This window comes from Marmota flaviventris, chromosome 9, assembly GCF_047511675.1.
Source record: "Marmota flaviventris isolate mMarFla1 chromosome 9, mMarFla1.hap1, whole genome shotgun sequence".
NCBI lineage: Eukaryota > Metazoa > Chordata > Mammalia > Rodentia > Sciuridae > Marmota > Marmota flaviventris.
In genome coordinates this window covers 93410566-93435677 of record NC_092506.1, presented here as the reverse complement: position 1 = coordinate 93435677, position 25112 = coordinate 93410566, and the positions used below count along the sequence as shown (strand labels likewise).

Sequence of the window (25112 nt, the reverse complement as noted above, 5' to 3'; positions counted from 1 at the left end):
ATGGGAATTTCTCCTTTTCAAAGCTATAGTTGGAAGTCGATGTGCTTAGGGCATGCCTACGATGTTTGTTTTGTTTTGTTTCCCCTCCAGGTAAAATGCAATTCATGATACTCATGCTATGATCTATCTTGCTTAAGAACATACATTGTGGGGGTGGGGATGTGGCTCAAGCGGTAGTGCACTCGCCTGGCATGCGTGCGGCCCGGGTTCAAACCTCAGCACCACATACAAACAAAGACGCGTCCGCCGAAAACTAAAAAATAAATATTAAAAAAAAAAAAACAAAACATGCATTGTGGCAGATTAGAAGTGGCACTCTCTTCCCTTCTTTATAAATCTGTTCAGCAAACCCATTTCCGCCTTTTTTCTTACTCTCATGTTATTGTCATAATTCAGAAGCGAAACCCAGGATCTTCTCAGATAGATCTTATGGATCCCCAGCCCTGAATGCTGATTATAAAAATCTGCCCCTACTCTAGACTTGAGCAAGTGGGCTTCTCTTTTGTTTTTAGTACTACTATGCATGCTATTATCTGTAGGTTTGCCCAGAATAGTCAGCTCTCACTTTAAAGTTTGCTAAATTTAAATTATCTACAAATAACATTCAGTTGACCTAAGTGGAGGCTTCTAGCAACTTATATAAATCCCTAGCAATTATACACTTCAGATACTAGAGATAATAATATAGAAATGTGACAATTTTTTTTAAGATTACCACAATTAAAGAAAAAGATTTATTTATTATTTCAAAAGTTTTTGGGATGTGATTATGTTTCGTATTTCCTAGAAAAAAAAAATAGAAAAGAATAAAAAATGAAATAGCTTATTTTCAGTATAAGCTGACCCAACGGAGTTGCACTAATTTCAGCAGGCTTTCGGTGACACAGGGTGTCTGCTTTAACAGCAGAGGATGTCTACAACTTCTGAATCAGCATGGCAGAAGCACCTCCTCCTCCATTGCAAATACTGGCAAGACCATATTCTCCTTGCTTCAAGGCATGAGCCAAATGAACAACAATCCTGGCTCCAGACATCCTAGGATTAAAAAATCATTTGGTTCTTTAATGAAGAACAGAGTTTATGACTAACCAAAAAATGTTTCTATTCAAAAACCTTATTAGCTACTACTTATAGCTGAATTCATTACTTTTCTTAAATTTAGGAGATTTGTTACAAAAAGGGTGTCATCTCCTCTAAAAGCCTGAATATAGACATTCATCTTTAATTTCTTCTTTAGCTTGAAATACTGTTGTGTCATATCTGTTGTTACTGATCTGTTTTCACTGTTGGATACTCTCTCAGGAATGGTGTTTGTCTTATGAAGGATGGATTGGGAGGAAAATTGTTCAACCAACAGCAATAGGAATTATGAAGTAGCTGAAGTTTGTACAGCCAGATATTAACCTGGGTATAGTTTTAATATTTTACTTACCCAATAGGATGTCCCAGAGAAACAGCTCCTCCATTGATATTCACTTTTTGGGGATCAATCTCCAGCATTTTAATGTTTGCTAGTACAACCAGACTAAAGGCTTCATTTACTTCCCACATTGTAATGTCTTCTTTTTTCAGTCCTGCATCTTTAAGAACCTAAAAATTTTTAAGAGAAAGATGTTCAAATAATTAGCAGTGAAAACTTATTTTCATTGTTTTCTTGAGATTTTATAATTTTGGTTCTTATTTTCCTTTGATGTAAGTTATTCAAGTATGAAGATTTTTAATTTTGAAAGAATCCTTTTATTTTTGAAATTTTTAATTTTTTCATCTAAGTCCATTAAAATCAAAGTCTTGTTTGCATTATCTTGTGTCTACTTTGGGGAGACGGAGAAAATTTGATTTTCTTCAACATCCCACAAATGCTTAAAAAGGTTTATTCATTTTTTTATTAATAAAAAAATGTTTATATATTCTTAAAATCTATCTTACTCATCATATATTCTTGGTCTGTCAAGTGAAGCATAATACTTTGTATTACTATGTCATGTTTATTTTTCCTTGTATCCCCTGCAGTTTGTTGTGGAGTTATATGAGACCTAGGTATTTATGTTTTGTAAAGCCTTACGTAATATGGTCCTGCTATGTTCATCCTTCAGCCATGTAGGAAGGCATTTTTCTGCTGGTGATTATCCTCTTGTTAAGAAATGTATCATTATGCTTTTTAATCTGATGCATTCCCTTTCAGAAGTTGTAATTTTCCTTTCTAACATCTGCCACTTCTGGTCAGACTCATCATTCTCCTACCTACTACTGTTTCAGATCCTTTTCTATTCTTACTTCTTCTAATTTCTACTTCCTTGGTTTTTTTTTTTTTTTTTTCCTGGTACCACGGATTGAACCCAGGGACACTTACCACTGGGCCACACCTCCAGCCCTTTTTTTTTTTTTTTTTTTTTTTTTAATTTAGAGACAGGGTCTTGCTAAGTTGCTGAGGCTGGCCTCAAATTTGTAATCCTCCTGCCTTGGCCTCCTGACCACTGGAGTTACAGGTATGTGTCACCATGCCCAGCTGTGCTTCCTTTTTTTCGTTTCTGGGTGCTGTTCTCAGAAGTGCACTTTCAAGGTGAGTCCCTCTAGGAAGGGAATATTTGTTGGAGGCTTCTGAGATCTCTGAATCCCTAATAGTTCTCAGAACTCGTTGTTTGCTTATGACCCCCCCTTAGTACTTTTCCACAGGGGCTTGGTGATTTCTGCTTTGATAGCATGTAACAACAATTTGAAATATGTTTTTTGTATCTAGTTTTATTCTTTCAGTCCTGATACCAGTAGTTTCCTTTCAGGATGAAGACACCTCCTTTTGGGAGTGACTGTTTGCTTTGAATTCTAATTCCAGGACTATTAGCATTCCCTTTTCTTTGCCACAACTTCCCCATTTGTGGTTACTATACCAGGTATGTGCATGTAGCATTATACTTACAAGTTATTTAGTTATGTAGTTTTTATGTATTCTGCTGAAGATGTAGATTGTGTGTTACTCTGGATTTTTTTGTTTTGTTATCCTTATTGTTGTTTTCAGAAGTGGAAAGATTTGAAACCACATTCTCTGCTTTTGCAAATGATGAACATCTTTTTAAATAAAATTTTTTAAAAAATATTTTTAGTTGTAGTTGGACATAATAACTTTATTTTATTTATTTATTTTTATATGGTGCTGAGGATTGAACCCAGTGCGTCACACATGCTAGGCAAGCACTCTCTTAACACTGAGCCACTACCCCAGCCCTGCAAATGATTAACATTTTAAAGTCTAAAAACTGTGATCTTTGTATGAGCAAACCAGAAGCTGGCATAATGAAGTACAGACCCTTACTTTTTTTTCTCACCTTAGGTACAGCATATGCAGGTGCAACTGGAAAATCAATAGGGTCTACAGCAGCGTCAGCAAATGCTATTAATGGGGAGGGGGAAGATTGTTAAAATCTTGGTCACATCACCCAAAGCCTTTTACCTAACCCCCATAATATATGTAAATATATTTTTCTAGTATTCTACACTATAATGTTATTCCATTCATGTAAGACGTTGATTTTTTTTTTTTTTAATTATAGTTGGGTGCACAATACTTTCGAACCTAGCGCCTCGCACATGCTAGGCAAAGGCTCTACTGCTGAGCCACAACCCCACCCCAAGACATTGATTTTTATGGAGAGTAAGTTAGGGGTAATTTGCCTCTAGGGACATTGGCACTGGTTATCACAACAGGTAGGACGTTATTCCAACAGCCAAGGATGCTGCTAAACAGACTAGAATGCAAAGAATAGTCCCCACAACTTAGTGAAAAGTATCATTAATACTAAGGTTAAGAAAACCTAGGGGTTTGGGTGAAGCATAACCTAGCAGTTGGAATGTAGCTCGGTGATAGAGCACATACTGGGTTCAATCCCAGTACCACAAAAGAAAAACACCATGATCTAAACTAAGGAAGTTCCAAGATTATTTTGTAAACGAAGTAACATCTTTCAAGTCCTAATGAAGACAGCAAGGCCAATTTCCCCTCCTCAGTAGAGGGATAACACTTGGGGCCGGGCACGTAATGTCTCTAGCCAAGGCAGATTTTAAAGATGGGCCTAGAGAGATTGAGGACTCAACCATAGCCATACAGACAATAAGTGCCAGAACATCTAGATTTCTTATTTCTAGACTTCTAATCCCCTGTTTTTTATTCTACCTGGCTGCCACTCCAGGTAAAACATGTACCTGGTTTTCTCCTTGTCTTACAGGATAGGAAAGGGTTTTATTTAAGTGTACTCTTATATAAAGCAAATTATAACAAAACTATTAAAAGGAGTTTCATATTCAACTGAAATATGTATCAGTTAAATTGTATTACAAAGTATAACTATAGACAAAAATAAGTAACTACTGTGTATCACCAACAGGGAAAACTGATTTCATGAAGAACTTAAGAGAAATTTTAGGAATAAACAAGGTTAGACCATCTACCTGCTATTCTTGCCAGTGGTTTCACATTGAGCCTCTGGGCTGCATCTGCAGTCATCAGAACCACAGCAGCTGCTCCGTCATTCAGTGTGCTGGCATTGGCAGCTGTTACTGTGCCTGAAAGCAACCATGAGCATGAAGTAAAAATATTCCTTCACATTGAATTCATTTGATTCAATCTAACCAATACAGGAATATTTCTGGGTTGTTAAATGTTTGAAGAGATTACTAATATGGCTGGAGATTAACCCTACCCTCAGGAAACATATACAAAGCTAAGTATAAAAGAGTGCCTTCTTAAAGCCAACTTAGGTAAATGCTGGTGAACAACCCTTCAAAGATAGGAACCAGTTCATATTTTTCTACCTAGCATCTTCCTTTATCCAAAATTTAGCAGATATTGCTATATATTTTCCAAATCAGTGTCAAAATTAGTTCTTCTAGAATCACTTAAAAAGTCAATGAACGCTAAAGACCACAGAACTGCACTTTTTTCTTTTTTTTTTTTGTCTGTACTAGGGATCAAACCCAGAGCCTTGTGCATACTAGGCAGGCACTCCACCACTGAAACCTGACCCCAGAACTGTACATTCTGAACAAGAATTTTATGATATGAGAACTGTCAATGGGACTGGGTTTGTAACTCAGTAGTAGAGCACTTGTGTCCATGTACAACTAAAAATGTTGGGTTGTTTTGTTTTGTTTTTACTGTCAAAAAAGCTCTTTTAAAAAAAAAATGTCAACAGTCAAGCACATGCCTGTAATACTAGGGGCTGAAGCAAGAGGATACCAAGTTCAAGGCCAGCCTGAGCAACTTAGCAAGACCCTGTCACAAGATTGAAAAATAAAAAGAACTGGGATGGGGGGGCTGGGACTGTAGCTCAGTGGTAGAGCACTTGCCTTGAATGTGTGAGGTACTGGGTTTGATCCTCAGCACCATATAAAACTAAATAAATAAAGATATTGTACCAACTCAACTAAAAAATTTTAAAAAAAAGACTGGGAGGGCTGCAGTTGTGGCTCAGTGATAGAGCGCTCGCCTATCAAGTGCAAGGCCGCAGGTTCAATCCTCAGCACCACATAAAAATAAATAAATAAAATGGCGTTATTTTTAAAAAGGGTGGGGGGGTGGACTAGGAATGTGACTCAGTGGTAAAGTGTCCCTGGGAATACTTTGATACTTGGAACTCAGAAATTCAATCAGGAAAGAGGAAAAATTAATTTCAGATCGTTATCATACACATTCCAACTTTAAAGCAACAGAATGGATCATGTGTATGTGTGTATTGTAGATAAAAATAAATATAATAAAGGTATTATGTCTATGTGCTGCTGAGGATTAAGCTCAGCGCCTCACATGTGCCAGGCAAGCACTCTACACTGCGCCACAACCCTGGCCCCTTGATCTTTCCTTAAAAACTTTTAAAACAATTTGGGAACTTGGTGTGGTGGCACACACCTGTAATCCCAGCCATTAGGCAGGTTGAGGCAAGAGGACAGAAAGTTCAAGGATAGCCTCAGCAACTTAGGAAAAGCCTGTCTGAAAAAATAAAATGGGTTGGGATATAGCTCAGTAGTAAAATGCTTATCCTTCATGTAACCCAAGGCTTACATGAAGCCTTGGGTTTGATCACTAGCACCACTAAGAAAAAATGGTATTTAAAACACTGAGATCCCATTTGCACCAACATTCAACAATTACTTACGAAGGACCTCTAAATGCCAGGCACTGATGATATTAATGAACAATACTATTATTATTTCAGTCCTTAAGGAGTTTACAGACACTTGCAAACCTGACTTTCAGTTCATAGAACTTTCAAGATGAACTATGAAAAATAATTCTATAGTCATGTTGCACAATGTCTTCTCTAGGATTTATGTATTAAAGGTATTAACAAGCAATTTAAAATATACTTTGAATTAATACTGTTTTATTACTTTAGTCTGATAAACTAAAAATGTTAACATTCACTCTGGGGATGTAGTTCAGTGGTAGAACAGTTGCCTAGCATATGCAAGGCCTTGGATTCCATACCAAGCACCCCCCACCCAAAAAAAATTAACATCTAGATGTCTTCTAGAATTACTCTTTAATAATCCTTAAAGAATAAATATAGTATATTGATTCCATTTATTCTTAGGTTTGATTTCTCACTAACCATTTTCTTTTTGGAAAACTGTCTTCAGCTTTGGAACTTTACTAAAATCCACACGTTTATATTCTTCATCTTCTTTCACAACTACATCTGGTTTACCTAAAACAAAAATATTTTAAGTAAACTCAAAACAAATAGTCATTCAGCAAGAAACTGTTGTATAAGGTCCCTAGTGGTCCAAGCCTCCCTTTATATTCCTGCATGTCTTAAACCAGCCTGAGAAAATGCTCATCTAGAGCATTATAACCTCTATTATATTAGTCCCATAAAGAGAAGTTTAAGTAGCTTCATGCAATTTAATTTCTATACATCCACATCCCATTATTTTCTCAGCTCCCTTCTACGATTATTGATTCCAGGGGCAGATTCCTGGCCAACAGAGGACAAACTCTAGTATTATCCAGAACACAATAATCATTTCTGGAGTAGATATGTAACCTAAAATAAGTTAATGAGTCTGTACCATGGGTTTGTTTTCCTGGAGTTGGAGAAAGGGTCTTTTTCTACTTTGAGAGCCCTACAGATGTGATTCTAGAGATGGAGGCAGCACCTTCAGAAAGCCTGAAAGAATAGAGCATGCCAAAATAAGAAGCAAGAAGTATGTCCTAAAAGTACTGAATGTCCGGGGGTTTTCTTTGTTTTATTTTATAGTACAAATGTCTAGTTGCAATCTCTGAAGCTCCCAGAGCAGACTGGTTGCTGTCATTCATCTCTCAATTCTAGGAAGTACCCCCACACCTAGTAGTCATCTAATATAAATCCCCTCCTTTCTTTTAAACATCAAGCTAATATGTTGTCACACAAGAAAGAGTTCTAGTAAATACATTTCTCAAATTAAAAATAGTCTCGGGCTGGGGTTGTAATTCAGTGGTAGTGTCTAGCATGTATGTGGTCCTGGATTTGATCCCCAGTACCACAAACAATGCTTAGGGGATCTTATCATTAGACTGAAATCTGACATTAAATTGGGTTGACATATGTTATATCTAAAGTGGAAGCCCCTCCCTTTAACCAGAACCAGAAGTATTGGTATACCTAAATTAAAAGGATGATAATACTAATTTAAAATGTAAACATAAATCCAGCAAAATGTAAAAGAAAAAAAATTGTTTAAAAATTAATCTACTTCGGAGCATTATCCCTCTACCTTTTACTGTAATTGTGACAGGAATAACTTCATTTCCAAATTTTCCAGCTTCCCATGCAGCTTTACTTCTGGTGTAAGAGTTAATAGCATAAGTATCCTGTTCATCACGTGCAATATTCAGCTTCTTTGCAGTATTCTCAGCACAGTTACCCTGATAAATGTGCAATTTTTAAAAACTAATTAAGTTTGTGTAAGTTAGAAAATATCTGTTAACTTTACCTAACTAGATAACAGTGATTACCAGTTAAATTTAGTTTCTTAAAATATACTTCTGTACTAGATAACTTTTCACAGATGCATTATCTTCAAATACTTCATATTGACCCAGAAGTTGCTTTTTTGGAGGAAAATGCCCTATGCAAGTGTGAGGCAATAGAAAAACTGAGCCATGTTGATACAATGGGTATAGAAAAATATTGTCCTAAAACAAATGGCTAAAAAGAAAAATTAGGTACTGTATATTAAATGGTATTCCTTATTTAAAAAGCAGTATTTACCATATGAATTTTATTGTAGACATCAGTCAGCCCATCTTTTACAATCAAATCTTCAAGCTTTACTCCACCGTATGGTGTTGCTCCTCTGTTCATTACATATGGAACATTGGACATGCTCTCCATCCCACCTGCCACCATCACATCCTGCTCAGCAACACAAAACAATGTCACTTCACAGTGTTACAAGTCTGAGTTAAATATACTCTTTATACATCCATCAACAGATGAGTATTTAACATGGGTTTATTAACCATTTGTTACATAGTGAGTGCTTTACCATGGAACCACATGCTCAGCCTTTTTTATTTTGGGTCAGCATTTCACTAAGTTGCTTAGGGCCTTGCTAATTGCTGAGGCTGGCCTCAATTACAGTCCTGCCGCCTCAGCCTCTCAATTCTCTGGGATTACAGGTATGTGCCACCACACCTGGTCTTGAATACCCTTAATCACTTGATCCTGATAAAAAACAAATGGTTTTAAATATAAGATTAGAATCAGACATTAATAAGAATTCCATTCCAGGTGCAGTGATGCACACTTGTAATCCCAGTGGCTCAGGAGGCTGAGGCAAGAGGATTGCAAGTTCAAAGCCAGCCTCAGCAACTTAGCCAGACCCTGACTCAAAATAAATATAAAAGGGCTGGGGATGTGGTTCAGTAGTTAAGCACCTTTGGGTTTAATCACTGGTACCACAAAAATATAAAATTTAAAAACAAAAATGCTAAAATATCTTTCATGTACAGATCATCTTATGAAATTCTTACCTTCTAACCATTTCATTGACACTGCTAAAAATTTAATGTCTTCTAAAAGATTAGAAACCACCTCAGTTCATGGAAATAATCCTGCTTCCTTCACTCAAATCAACTCCTCTGGTAGAGCTGTAATAAGTTTCCACTTGATCTTCTGACATGCAGCCTTTCTGTGCACCAAGGCATCATCTACTCTTACCTGAGTCATTCTGGCTAGAATCCATATCTGATCATTTCACGTTTTAAATAACTCTTAGTACCAATCTATCTTCTCCCTCCCTTGTCAGTCCATTGCCTGAACCTACACATCAAGTCCACAGAACTAATTAAAGCTTTCCACAGATACCATGCTCATACGCACACACCTCAACTTGCTGACCAATCCAGCAATATGTAAAATGCATGCATTTCCTTAAAACCGGCCACTTACATTTTCCCTCTATACCTTCTGGAACAGTTTCTCTATTGTATTTTTCCCAATTTATCCAAGCAGTACTATTCCTATTCCAAGACCAAGAAGCAATGGAAGACCTGCATGGAATTCATCCAGCACCACCTGTCTGATTGGTGACCAGCTATCATTCCCTCTCTATAGTCTGAGCCAAACACCTCTTCCTAGGTTACAGTTACAGAAAAGACCTAGACAAGGGCTGGGGTTGTAGCTCAGTTGTTAGAGCATTTGCCTAGCATGTGTGAGGCACTGGGTTCAATCCTGAGCACCACATAAAAATACATAAATAAAATAAAGGTTGAAACTGTCTACAACTCAAAAGACATTTAAAAAAAAAGACAAGGTGATGGTGATGGCTGATGGGTTGAAGTATAAGACCTACCATAGCTCACTCCCAGAAATTAAATTAATGAAAAAGCACCAAAAATAAGTTAGAAGATTATCACATTTTCATCATTTGCTACAGGCTGCTGTGATGAATTTGACCACAGTATCTCTTAAGACTTGGTATTAACTAACATAAAGAGGCAACTGGAATGAAAAGGAATCTGTCTAGCTTTTTAAGAGTCTTTGTTCTTCCAGTAGCTATCACTATAAAATTATGCATGGACATTTATGTACTTATAAACAGTACACTATAAGATGATTTCATCAACATTATATAACCCAAAACTTTGTTTTAAAAGACTCAGTGATAGAGTGCTTGCCTAGCATGTGTGAGGCACTGGGTTCGACTCTCAGCACTGCATATAAATAATAAAATAAAGATCCATCAACATCTAAAAAATTTTTAAAATAAAGGTTGATGTAATAATGTCAGGTAATGGATTTTATAGTTTGGATTTTTCAACAATGTACCTTTAAGTATGTGGCAGGGTATTTCAGTATAATACAAATAGTATTTGCTAGAGAACCACAATAAATCAAGATTGTACTTGAAACAGATTTGGAACATCTAAACAATTTCATGATCATTTTTCATCCATTATTTTGACAAGGATGTAGGCAAACAGGCTCACACAACTTTTAGAAATTATAACTGGATTAACTTTTTTGTAGAGCCTTGAAATTATCAAAATACTAAAATCCTCTGACTCAGCATTTTTCTAACATTTGCACATGAAGAAATTTTTTAAATCTTTTTTAAATCATCTCAAGTGCTGTCAGAATAGATGCTCAGCTAATAAGGGACAGAACTAGGATTTAAAGTTACTCAAGCTCCAGATTTTGCACTTATAACCACTAACCTGTACTGTATCAGTGGTGTTAAAAGTAAGTACACAAATATATCTGGGCACAGTGGTGTACACCTGAATTCCAGGCTGAGGCTAGAGGATCACAAGTTCAAGGCCAGCCTGGGAAACTTAACAGGACCTCAAAATTTTAAAAGATTGGGGATGTAGCTTAGTTGTAGTATGCTTGCCTTTGCCTAGAATGCATGAGGCCCTGGGTTCTAACCGCAATAACAAAGAAAACAAAAGTTCACAGATGTATTTGTATCCTAAGGCATTATTTCAAACAGTAAAGAACTGGAGACAACCTAAATGTCCACTCAGTAAGAGCCATAGAACATAATATAGTTATTCAGTTGAATAGAATTTGACCCAGTTATCCTACTCCTCAATATATGTCCAAAGGATTTAAAATCAGCATACCAAAGTGACACAGCCACATCAGTGTTTATAGTTGCACAATTTGCAATAACAGCTATGGCACCAACCTGCATGCCCATCAACGGATAAATGGATAAAGAAATTCTGTTATATCATGCTAAGTGAAACAAGCCACCTCAAAAAAAATCAAAGGATGTATGTTTTCTCTGATATGTGGAAGCTAATCCACAATAAGGGTGGTGGGGAGACAGTGAAAAGACTCTGACCTAACTTTTGTAAGTATACATATGAATACACCCCACAGTGAGTCTCCACCATCATGAACATCCACAAGGCTGGGTCCCTAATCAGAATAAGATAAATTCCGTACTGAATAATTTTATCAAAGTGGATTCTACTCTCATGTGTAACTAAAAAAAAAATCAATTAAAAAAAAAAAAGCATACATTGCATGTGCTAACACATCTCTAAGACATTAAGTGGGCCAAAAAGAGGTTAAGCAACTTGTCCACAGTTATTCTGACCAGCAGCAGAATAAACAAACTGATGATACTCAGAGGTCATGGGTGAGAAAAAAGAAGAGTTATTCTTCAGTTTATGCCATCTGAGGTGGTTTTGTGTGTCTCTATCTTTCATAAGGAAGTATCTAGTACAGTAGTTCAGATATCACTCCATCTTTTTCCCCCTTCTCTTTGGCTTGCTTTCTAATTGGAAACAAAGCAGAACATGTTTAACACAACAAAGGGCACACACAATTATGGTTCTTGTATATGTGAGAAAATAATTTTCAGATTTCACAACTGATGTTTGCCCTGGTTGTGTTATACCTTGGTAGGCTAGAATTCGCTAGGTAGGAATACCAGTTTTCTTTCTCCAGCCCTGTAACTTTGTATTTGTGGATCTCAGGCTCACACTGGTTATCTGAAAAATGAAGGCTTGAATCTGATAAAAATTCTGTGTGTCTAAATCTAGACTCCTAACATCATAGCATTTATTTGCTTAGCAGCCTAGCTCCTGTTTAATGAGATAAAGACAATATCTCAACAAAGCAAATGGAAAGCCTACAAATTTAACCAGTGAATTCAGGCACTATAGGAAACTACAAGTTAGTCAACAATCCTGGACTCAATGACTGGTTCCCAAGTCAGCCTCTTGATCTTTGTATTTGTCAGAATAAGGGCTAGAATTGATTTAAAAAAAAAAAAAAAAAAAATCAATTGCACAAGAGTTTGCATAGGATGCCCAATACCTTGGGTTCAATCCCTAGCACTGCAAAAAAAAAAAAAGGTTAAATCATTTAGAATCTCTAAGCCTCTTACGAGTCATACCCAGGGCTGGGGTTGTAGCTCAGTGATACAGTACTCGCCTCGCACGTATGCAGCCCTGGGTTCGATCCTCAGCACCACATAAAAATAAATAAATAAAATGAAGGTATTGGGTCCAACTACAACTAAAAAAATAAATATTAAAAAAAAAAAAAGTCATTCCCAGTCTAAGATGCCATGGCTGAAAACTGTGGGGTTTTTGTTGTTGTTGTTGTTTTTTGTTTTGTTTTTTTAATTTTTTATTGTTGGTTGTTCAAAACATTACATAGTTGAAAACTGTGTTTTAACAAACACTTAAGCTATCATTTTGACCTGTATGTCAGTGGAGTTGCAAATCCACACACTCCTTCCTGAGTGTTTGAGATACCATATCAACTTTACTCATAATAAAAATCTCTTTGTTTTGTTTTTATGGTATTAGGGATCAAACCTAGGCCCTCATACATACTGGGCAATACTCTACAACTGGAATTTCATTTCTAAAGCATAAATGTGTTTAGATTTTTAGTGTCTCTTAGAACAATGTTATTTTAATTAATAAATTAAAAAAGATGATTCTTGCCAGGTGCAGTGGCATGCCTATAATCCCAGTAGCTTGGGAGGCTGAGGTAGGTGGATCGCAAGTTCAAAGCCAGCCTCAGCTACTTAGTGAGGCCCAAGCAACTCAGGGAGACCCTGTCTCTAAATAAAACAAAAAATAGTGCTGGGGATGTGGCTCAGTGGTCGAGTACCTGAGTTAATTCCCTAATATCCACCCCCACAAAAAAAAAAAAAAAAGATGATTCTTACCTGATGTCCACACATAAGATTTTGAGAGGCCATCATGATGGCTTTCATTCCTGAAGCACAGACCTTGTTTACAGTGGTACATGGAGTAGATACAGGTAGACCTAAAACCAAAATAAGTAATATTTAAGAAAAAACAGAGATACTCACTTTTCAAATACAATTACAGAATTAAAAGTAATAGAGCATGTTAATTCAACATGCAAAATTTCTCATACCATAAATGTCTATAAATATTATGCATTTAAGATGAAGTGACCTCCATTTTGACATTTTGAATATTTTAAGTATAAAAGCAAAAATATATTACTGATACCTGCACCCAATACTGCTTGCCTCGTAGGGGCTTGTCCTTCACCTCCTTGTAGAACGTTACCCATGTATGCTTCTTTCACTACTTCTTTTGGAATCCCTTTTTAAAAAAACACCAAAAATACACTTCATATTGTATTCAGTTTAATAATTAGTGATTACTTAATAAGGTTCATGACATCACACAGTGGGAATGGTTTCTTTTTATTATCAGTTTTTATTTTTATTCCTAACTCTACAGTATAAGGGAATTCAGAAATGTAGGCATTATTGCATTATTGCATTTCTTACAGCTATGTATGTAGTAAGTGCAAAATAAATTCCACTGAATCATTCTTCCCCCACACCACAAAAAGAAAAGCAACTACTGACCTGCCTTTTCGATGGCTCCCTGAATTGCAATGGAACCAAGTTTAGTGGCTGGCAGTGAGGAAAGGCTGCCTAGGAAGGATCCGATGGGTGTTCTTGTAGCACTTACTATAACCACTTCCTGGAAAGACAGAAGATGGCAAAAAACTACTGGAGGTCTTTTACCTAAATCACCTTTCATTAAGCTAAATAATTTAAATATGATCTAAGAAACAGACTATTTTGGTGAATAAGCAATTAATCACCAAAGATTAAGATAACTTCAATATTTGAACAGCTGTAAAACTGTACTTTGATGCTAACACTGTATGATTTAAGACCTAATAGAAAACTTAACACAAACTTTAAAATGGACATAAAGATTCTTCCCAGTTCTCTCCAGGAGGTTTGAGGGCAGAAGCTTAAGTTTAGATTCTACTCCTCAGTAAAAACTTTAAGATATCTTCACTTTACCTATGTTAACTATAATAATAATCCTAGCTGAAAAGCACCCTTACTAAAGAAAACTGTGGACTAGGAACCAAGACCTGTAGTCTAGATGGGGCAACACCACCTAACTAGGACAGAGCCAGATTGTCATTTATTTATTTGTTTGTTTGTTTATTATGGTATGGGGGATTGAACTCTGGGGTGCTTAACCATTGAGATACATCACCAGCTCTTTTTATTTTTTGAGACAGGGTCTTATTAAATTGCCTACATTGGCCTGGAAATTGCAATGCTCCTGCCTCAGGTTCCCAAGTTGCTGGGATTACAGGCATGTGCCAACACAAGGCAAGCTGTAATTTTTTTAAATTTTTTTATTTTTTGTAGATGGACATATACCTTTATTTTACTTATGTTTATGTAGTGCTGAAGATTGAACCCAGTGCCCCACATGTGCCAGCAAAGTGCCCCACCACTGAACTATAAACCCAGCCTCTAATTTTTTAATAATAAGAAAAAGTGCTTGCCTTGCATGCACAAGGCCCTGGGTTCAATCCCCAACACCACAAAAAAAAAAAAGAAGAAGAAGAAGAAGAAAAGAAAAAGTATATAAAAAAGCTCTCTTAAATTCTATAAAACCCCACTGTAACAACTCTCTCCTCACACTTGTCTTCCTCAATCTCTTATTACACTCCTAGATAAAAAGATACTAAGTCACATTAGGAACCATATCAAACAGAGAGCCCCTCAGAAAATGCTAACTAGGTGATGAACTTTCCACCCTTGTCCAATCCCCAGCTGATCCAGCCTCTCTTTTATGAATCTTCCATGGGGCCTCTACATTGTGCCAAGTACAATTCAATGAGTATCCCTGAGAATAAAGGAAGTACACTACCCATTTTCAAGGGAAAATCTGTTTTGTAGTAGATTATGGAAAAATACCAAAAATTACAGACTGAAATTTTTTATCATAATCTAGGAATTTAATATTTGAATAGCTGGCTATTCTAACTACTGCAGAATCCTATGTTGACCTTCAAATATACTCAAGTTATAAATATATGCATTTTAATTGACTATATTTCCTTTAAATTCTTGAAATTTTAAGGCACAATTCATACTTACATTCAAAGTTGGTTTTGATACATAATTTCGCTCCATATATCTTATTTCCTGTAATATAAATATTTGTTATATAAAATTAATCTACATAATTTTATAATTCACAATGATACGAGTTATTTCTTTCTACCTCATTATGATTTTATTTCAGAGTTTTCTACATTCTGCATATAAATGCTACTATGCTGATTAGCTGTTCACTGGAAATACATGTTTTAACTTCTGATGAGTTTATCACCTTAAAACTTCTAAGTCTTATTAAGTACAATCTTTCGAAAACACAGTTGAGTCAAATCTGAAATGCAGTCCTGAGTCAAATCTGTTTTAAATTATGTAATCTTAGAATTCCACAAGAAAATATTTTCATTGCTTAAAGAAATATTTTGTAAGTAAAACTTGCTATCTTTCCCTATCTACTTCCAACAAATGCCTCCAATTTATATGAGACAAACACACCTCATATAAACATGGTCTATATTACTAGATAATTGTTTTTGTACAGGGATTGAACCAGGGGTTCTTTTTCAATGAGCCACATCCCCAGCCCTTTTTTCAATTTTTTATTTAGAAGCAGGGTCTCGCTAAGTAGCTGAGGCTGGCTTTGAACTCACGATCCTCCTGCCTCAGCCTACTGAGCTGCTCGGATTATAGGCATAAACCCCTTCGCCCAGCAGATAAATTCTTTAATTGAAAAAGTAAAAAAGGGTTAGGTGCATCCCAGGGCTAGAATGGATGCTTAGCATGCGTGAGGTCCTGGGTTCTATCCCATGACAAAAAAAAAAAAAAAGTATGATCTAAATTCTTTCTACGTTGTTCTTAGGAACAAATTCCAACAAGAAAACTCCTGAAAAAATAGGACAGAGTTCAGAGACCTAACTAACTGAAATTGGACTATGCACAGGACAAAGAACAAATAATAAAATTTTCTTCCATGTGAAGTCGGAAGCATAACAAATCTTCAAAAATGATAGCTTATTTTTAGAATAATCTTATAGTTGGCAGTTAAAATGGGCAATAATATTTCACAGAGTAATAAGCAAATCAACAAATATGTAAACTTTCAAGTGACCCCAGAATTTAACTTTTCATACATTAAACATGCTTTGTCCTGACTGGATGCAAAATTAAAACTTTTAATTTTTTTTCAATTTTTTCAAACACAGAACAGACAAAAAGTAGATTTGGCAAGTAGGAATTATGAACAGGACTAGCCACATATCTCAAGGTGCCTCCCCAAATTGGTTTTCATAAAGTGTTTGGATGAGAATATGTACACATACATGGCATCTTAAAGACAGCATAGCATGTTCTTCTAGGCAGTGGGAGAACAGAATTTCCCCACTTTTATTTGGAAACTTGATGTAAACAACTTTGCTATAAGAAATAATTTTGTCTTAAAATGTCATCATTACAAATATTCAATGTATCCTTTATTACAAAGAGGGTCTTTGTGTTTCAGCAATAGATGACTGACCTGCATAGAACTATTTAATTCTTCACCTGCTTAACAGACATTTTGGGATCACTTACCTTATGAAGGCATTATGGTGATTTTGAGATCTGTAAAATATGGCCCTTACACTCAAGCAGCATTATAGTCTTCTGGAGAAGAAACATCAACATTACCTGTACATATTCCTTGGACAGAATTTCGTAAGAACTACCAGAATAACATAATAATAAGCAAGTTATCCCCAGGTTTCAGGGGAGAAAGATTCTTTGATACTGGCAGTGACCTTCAAATCCTGGGGTTTATTGTATTTAAATTTCATGTTAACACAATACAGGCTACTTCCTGTTATTAAACTGTTTGTTTGAGATCCTGAAATAAATAAAACATCAGTTATCTCAGTCTATAATATTTGTTTGTTGTTTGTTTGAAGTGCTGGGGATCAAAGCTTGGGCCTTGCACATTCAAGTACTCTACCACTGAGCTCCATTCCCAGACCCTAAATTTGTACTTCATAAAGTTTGTCATGAGATTAGAAAGGTTTGTTTTACTCTACGGAGCTTTACACGTTAACTCAAGTGACAGTATGCACTACTCTCCCCAGGCAGCAGACATGTCTATGCTCAAGTAGGTAAGGCCTAAGAGCATCGCTCAACAGAGGTACTTGTCAGTATCAGCTGTGCAAAAACAAGCCTACCCTTCACATATCATATAATTTGGGCTACTGCATATATATAACCTACTTATCTAAGGGATACTAGTTTATTATCTGTGATCTAACTTTGATAAAAAAGTTCCTATATGTAGTAAATATGCCAGTCATTTCATTGCCTCTCCAACCATACTCCTTTCTCAAAGCGATCCAGAAGCAGGGACACTAAGACTCTATAAGGCAACTCCCTTAGCTATCTCTGGCCAGAGCTCACAGGACTAAGAATGAATTGTACGGTCCCTCACTGGCACCCTCAGACACTGGGTTAGCTAGATGATGGTGGATCCATAAAGTGATTAGTCACAAGGGACTGGAGCTAGTGAGCACTGCAAATGGCAAATGCCATGTAAAAGTAGATGTAGATAGAGCACAGTGCAAATTGAACATTCATAATCAGAGAACAGGAAAGCATGGCACACTACAAAAGTTTCTTTGGTTAGATATCTTCTACTTTAGGTTCTGGCAAGACCAGCCACACCTGATTTCATAATCTTTGACATCTAAGAGTTGGCCTATTATATCTCTTCAAAAATGTCCTTTCTAGGCTGAGGGATAATGACAGTGTGTACTCTAAGCATGTGCAAGGCACAGCATCCACCCACCCACCCACCCCCCCCCAAAAAAAAAAAACAACCTTTGCTGGTGTGAAGTAGAATATTGTTTCTTATTCATTAAGCCACTTTTCTTTCAAGTTGGTGGTTCGGTTTTTTTGTCTGTTTTTTGGTTTGGGAGTTGGTTGGTTGGTTTGTACCATGGATTGAACACAGGGGCTCTTAACCACTAAGAAACATCCCCAGCCTTTTTTATTTCTTATTTTTTGAGACAGGGTCTCACCAAGTTGCTTAGGGCCTCAATAAATTGCTGAGAGACTGGCCTTGAACTTGTGATCCTCCTGCTTCAGCCTCAGTGTCCTTTCCTTTTCTACACCATTTTTCCTTTTACCTTGATTCCATAAAGCATGCAAATGGGCTAATTCCTTCCAACTAAAAACAAAGTAAAAACAAATATCCCTTGATCCACATTTACAGTAAACTTTCACCTGATTTCTTAGCTCCCTTTTACAAGAAAGATTTGTCAACACCTCTGTTTACTGTTCAACCCAGTCAGCAAGGGGGATTGAACTCAGGGCCTCATATATGTTGGGCAAGTGCTCCACCAATGAGCTGAGCTACATCCCCAGCCCAAGGTCAACAATGTCAGTATAGCAAAGTCAAATACTTCACAGACTTTGGACCAGCAGCTTTAGAAAGTTTAGAGCTGTCTCTAAGGTCATCAAGGCTAGACTGAGAACAACATAACCTCCCCACAAAAACTACTGGATAAATATCTACCTACATGTGAACACAAAAGTATTTGTAGGAAACATATGTAAGTACACATATAACCATTAATATGTACATATGTAAAATACAGAAATTAGTGTACACAAACAAGCTCTCCTCACCATTCTGGGTGCTTCACCATACCAAATAGAAGAAAAGCCATCAATACAATTTTTTATGGAATTAGGTACATATACTGGCACAAATACATATTTATGATTAATAAAAAATAGATACATATAAAGTAAATCAAAAATAAAAATACACATTTTACTATGATTATTGGGCTCATTTTACCTTTGTTTTCTCAAATACTCTCCACGAGTTGTTTTCAGAATGTAAAGAGGTGATATATATATAATCGCCATACACATACACGCACATATATATTTTTTGTTTTGTTTTTTTTTGGTACCAGGCATTAAACCTAGTGGCACTTTACTTCTGAGTCACATCCCCAGCCTTTTTTTTTTTTGCTTTTTATTTTGAGACAGGGTCTTGCCATATTGCTTAGGGCTTCACTAAGTTGCTGAGGCTAGCTCGAACTCGTGATCCTCTCGCCTTGACCTCCCAAGTTGCTGGAAACAGGCATGCACCACCACACCTGGCTTAATTAGTTATATTTTTATCACTGCCTTTACCATCTCACCTTCCCCTTCTGTCCTCTTAAGTGCTCCAGTGCCCCAAGGACTTTGTTCCAAGCCCTTTTTGTTTTCTAACTGCCCTGTCTTCTTAGATAATCATATCAAGTCATCTTATTTTAAGTAGCATTTATGTTCTGATGACTTCCATATTTCTTTTCTTCCTCCTCCTTCTCCTCCTTCTTCTTCTTCTTCTTTTTCCTTTTTGGTACCAGGGGTGCTTAACTACTGAGCCACATCTCCAGACCCTTTCATTTTGAGATAGGGTCCCCCTAAGTTTCTTAGGGCCTCACTAAGTGGTGGAGGATGGCTTTGAACTTGCAATCTTTCTGCCTCAGCTTACAGGTGTGTGCAAGAGTGCCCATCTGACTTCCAAATTTCTATCTCTAGTCCTGTCCTCTTAATAGACCACCAGACTCATATCCAGGTGCCAATCTGATACCTTCAATTTAATACCAAGTTATCTCTCTCACTTTCTACCCTTAGGAATCCAGTAATCCCTACCTCAGTTGCTCAAGCCAGAATCATCCTTCATCTTTTCCTTTATCACAACTCCTAAAACTCAGACACTCTATTACAAATACTGTCAATTCTGTGTTCAAAACATACCTAAACTTTTCCACTCTGCTTCAGTTTCCTCTACTGCCCCAAGTCCAAGCCACCGTCTCTCGCTCCTGTGAGCATCATTCTACTTATTCCTGCTTCCCCTGACTAGTCTATCAAGTTTTAAATATGTAAATCAGATCACAACATTCCCCTGCTTAAAATCCTTTGATGATGAGCCATTTTCTGCCCTGAAAATGAGCCACATCAGGGTTCTACCAATTGACTCTGCTAAATACTGAATAAAGAAAAGCCTGCTGATTAGTCATGTTAAAGAAAAAAAAAACAGTCATTTGGTGATTTTCTATTGCTCTTAAAATGATATCAAAAGTTTTAACCTTATCCTACAAGGCCCAGCATGATCTAGACCTTAACTGTCCCTGGAGTTAGGATCAGTCATTAAGGGAAACAAATTCTCTTGAACCTCTCCATTTCTGTCTGTGTGTATTAACACATAACTATCACCACTTGCTTGATTACTATAACATTCTGACTATTGCTTCCACCTGTATAAAAATAAAGGCTTAAGGACTGAAGCTATGGAATGCACAGAGTAAAATGGAATAGGAAGGGAGCAAAAACAATGAATGCAGCCACGAAAACAGAAACAATTCTATGTGAAACAGAATTTAGCTCAGGGAATGAAATACACAGGTGATTAAAAGAGTTGAGAACAGAAGACGAGCAATACAAAAATGAGCAAAACGAAAGCACTAGCACTCTTGTTATATTAGGACCAAGAGAAGAAAAATACAGAGGAGGCCCCAAATCCAAGGAATCAAGAGGTAGTGGGTAGAAACTGGAGTATTTGAAATGACCTGCAAGGGTCAACCCACAGAAATATAGACAAAATAGGGGAGGGGAGAGAAATGAATGTGGAAGTAAACAGGCCCAGGAGTGACACTTAAGAGGAAACGAAGCTGGAATTGTGGCTCAGTGGTAGAGTGCCTGCCTCATGTGTGAGGCACTGGGTTCGATTCTCAGCACTGCACATAAATAAATGAATAAAATAAAGGTCCAGCAACTGAAAAAAAAAATTAAAAAGCAGGAGAATAGGGCTGGAAAGGTAGGTCAATGTACAATAGAAGCTGAGCATGCAGCTCATTGTAGAACACTTGTCTAGCATGCACAAAGCCATGGGTGGATACTGTACATTAAATAATGATAATAGTAATAATAAAATTAAAAGGGCTATGGATGTAGCTTAGTGGCAGAGCACTTGCCTAACGTGTGAGATCCTGGGTTCAATCCCCAGTACCAAAAAAACAGAACAGGAGAGAAGGGAACCAGAATAAAACTGTAAGTGCAGAACAAGGAGTTTCAGAAGATGGTGACCAAGGCCAGACACACTGGCACATGCCTGTAATCCCAGTGCCTGGGGAGGCTGAGGCAGGAGGATCACAAGTTCAAGGCTAGCCTTGGTAATCTAGTGAGGCCCTAAGCAACTTAGCCTCAAAATAAAAAAATAAAAAGGGCTGGCAATGTAGCTCAATAGTTAAGCACCTGTGGGTTCACTCTTTATATCAAAAAAAAGGAAAAAGATGGTGACCAATAGGTTATATATAGTAAAAGATCAAGAAGGCAAATATAAAACACACACAGAAAAAAAAAATAGCATTGCTCTTTTTCAGTTGAGTGGTACAGAAATTTAACTGCAGAAGGTTAAAGAGAAACATATATAAAATAAATGGGAAGTGATGGATAGACTATTCCTTGACCAGAGAGAAAAGTGATTAGAAGTAGAAAGACAACAAACTTCAATAAAGTCCATAAATATTTGCTGATCATAAGGGAAACTGTTTATTTGAAGGCAAAGATGAAAGAGCCAATGTAATGGTTGAGAGGTCAAATTCCATTCCACAAAATGGCACAGAAAATTGAAAATCCTATTATAACATATTTCCAAAGTGAACGATTACTTAATTTGAGAAACATTCAATATAAATGATTATGAGAGTACAAAAAAAAAAGAATGTAGGGTAGGGGGTGTAGCTTAGCAGTGAAACACCTCCTTAGCTTGTGGAAGGACCTGGGTTCAATTCCCAGAACCAAAAGAAAAAGAAAGAATGAAAGAAAACCACATTCCTTATGCTCTATAGCCTTTAGGTTTTTCTTTCTTTTTTTTTTAAGATACAGGCTCTATGTTGCCCAGGCCAGCCTGGAACTACTTGGCTCAAGCAATCCTTCTGCTTCGGCCTCCTACATAGCTGGGACCACAGGTATGCATCTCTAGACTGTCTTAGCTTCATTTTTTTTTTAATTCTCTCTCTTTTGGGGGGGGGGGCGGGGGGGATAAGGGATTGAATCCAGAGGCAGTTAACCACTGAGTCACATCCCCAGGCCTTTTTTATTTTAAGACAGGACCTGGTTAAGTGGCTGAGGCTGGCTTTCAATTTGTGATCCTCCTGCCTCAGCCTCCCAAGTCACTGGGATTTCAGGCCTTAACCACCACACCTTGTTCCTTATTTTTTTAAAAAGACAAGTTTTCAACAAGTTGCACAGATTGGTCTGGAACTCCTGGCCTCAAATAATCCTTCTACCTCAGTCTCCAGAGTGTCTGGGCCTACAGGTGGGTGCCATGCTTCACCCAGGATTAATTTTAGATTCTTCCTTTTCCCTTGGCTCCCTATCATCGCGCCATAATTAGCAAGTCCTACATTATTCTTTCACAATCTCTTGCATAATGCTGCTCGTTTTCAGCTCTTATTATCAGCACTCTAGTTCAAGGCACATACTCTTTTGTCCAGATAGATACTAGTTTTCTCCACATGCTAATTCTTCATGACCTCCAGTTATAACAAAAACAAAAATATCAATGGTACCCACTTGACTTGGAAGTGGATTTCAAAGCTTACTACCCCAAACAAACCAGAAAACAACCTTCACTGCCCACCCCCCTTAACTTCTTTACCTATTCCTTAGGCAGTAACTCTGGGGTGCAGACTCTCTTGTTTGAACATATGCAAAATAAGTTCTTTCAAGGGTCTCCTACTGAGTTCCCTAAACAAAACAGCCAGAGAAGACACCCACCCCTCTGCATGTCCTTAGTATACTCTTAACATATCAAATAAAAATTTATTTCCTGTATTATATTTGTAGTCATTGTTTAAGGGGCTCCTGGGTAGGATTTTTTTTTTTTTTTTTTTTTTTTTTTTTGTATGGGGGATTGAACTCAGGGGCACTGGACCACTGAGCCACATCCCAGCCCTATTTTGTATTTTATTTAGAGACAAGATCTCAATGAGTTGCTTAGCGCCTCACTTTTTGCTGAGGCTGGCTTAACACTCCGCGATCCTCCTTCCTCAGCCTCCGGATTAAGGGCATGCACCACCGCTCCCAGCTGGAACATCTTTTTAATATCACAATGCCAATGTAATTGTAAGACCAATGATTTTATATTTTGTGAGAAAAAGAAAAGAAAACCTCTCTATGGACCATAATGCTCACACACGATTTTAACGAAAATCTCGGAAACATATTCTGCAAAGAGGCTCATCTCTCTGCAGTCTACACGTCAGGCTCGGTGGGAGCCAACGCGGGGCCTTCCTGCCAGCACAAATCCATACTCGCTGGTTAACACATTAGTACAGTCACAGCAATCACGCGGAGATCCTAGGCAAGGCAGCGCGTTGTCGGTGCCCTTCTATGGCTTTGGGGGCAACACGCCCCTTGACTAGCTCCCTCTGGACATACTCTTAAGGCTGCACCCCGCCCGCGGGAGCCGCCGGAAGGAACCTTTACAGGCAGGAACCTTATGAGGCGGAGAACTGGCTCCCTGAATCCTGGGTCAGGGCACGGTGGGGCCTAGGACTACCCGAAGGACGCGCCTACCTCACCTGCATCAGCCTCCGAAGCAGAGGGCTGCGCCCACGGACGCTGCCGTGCAGAATTGCCGCCAATACAGTCATGGTCAGAAGAGAGCAAGGAAAGGTTTCAAGGGCAAAGACGGACCGCGGACCACCGTCAGTCTATGCGACCCGTAGACCCCGCCCCCTGGAGCAGGCACCGCCCCGACCTCGTTTCCTCCAATAGCAGCCTGGGACCGGCAGCCAAGGGCGGGGCGGGGCCGGGAGCTGGGAACGGTCTTAGCCTGAGCCTGGATAAGGTTGACTTGTGACCTGCCTGGCTCCAGGCGCTGGCGGCTGAGCCAACTGGCACCCAACACGATCCTGGTTCCCTCTTTCATCTCCTTCTAACCTTCTAAGTCCAGTGGTTTATGTGTAATCGAAGCTTTCCATTCACTGAGCCTGCCTTTCTCATTCTCACCCATACAAAGGAAATTCATGATTAGCTTGCAAGCGACATAATTAGCTTTTTAAAAAATAATAACTTTTGTTATTTCTTTTGGTACTTTATTAACAATTAGCTTTTAAGTTATGTTGAGAGGATTTTTCAAGTATTTTTCAGTAGGAGGAGGAAGAGAAAGGATAGAATACAAATTAATAGCACATTATTGGTCAGGCATGGCTGCCAGACCTATAATCCAGCGCCTCGGGAGGCTGAGGCAAGAGGATTGGCAGTTCAAAGCCAACCCCAGCAATTTATCAAGGCCCCAAGCAAGTTAATGAGACCCAGTCTCTAAATTTAATATGTATGTGTGTGTGTGTGTGTGTGTGTATCTCACTGGTTAAGCGCCCCTGGATTCAATCCCTGGTACAAAAAAAAAAAAAAAAATCACATTAATAAGGATTATATTAAACTTAACAAAAATTCCATGAATTAGCTGCTATTACTGACTACCCTTCAACTAAGGAGGTAACTGAAATACCAAGTTAACTTGGATTTTTGTTGTTGTTTGTCCATGATTGCACAGAAAGTGGTAGATTTGAAGTATGAATTAATATCATTATATTGCATTGATTTCCTCCTGTACCATTTCCTGGAGAACAGTATAAATGCTAGCTACTGTTCTAACGTTTGGGGAACTCATTACTTAAATGTTGACCTTCAGCTGGGGACAGTAAATCTTTGTGACTTTGAAACATTAG

General features: G+C 37.7%; 1 protein-coding gene across 1 annotated transcript; it reads right to left on the bottom strand.

The window, feature by feature from the left end:
* Positions 1-720: 720 nt before the first annotated feature.
* On the bottom strand, positions 721-24129 carry Acat1 (acetyl-CoA acetyltransferase 1). Its single transcript, XM_027930711.2, has 12 exons — positions 23961-24129; positions 15400-15447; positions 13852-13969; positions 13484-13579; positions 13171-13271; positions 8241-8384; positions 7744-7894; positions 6600-6695; positions 4441-4554; positions 3321-3385; positions 1433-1590; positions 721-1035 (listed from the first exon to the last, which is right to left on the bottom strand). Exons 1-12 carry the CDS (start codon positions 24030-24032, stop codon positions 915-917), a joined length of 1284 nt encoding a protein of 427 aa, XP_027786512.2. The 5' UTR covers positions 24033-24129; the 3' UTR covers positions 721-914.
* Positions 24130-25112: the final 983 nt, after the last annotated feature.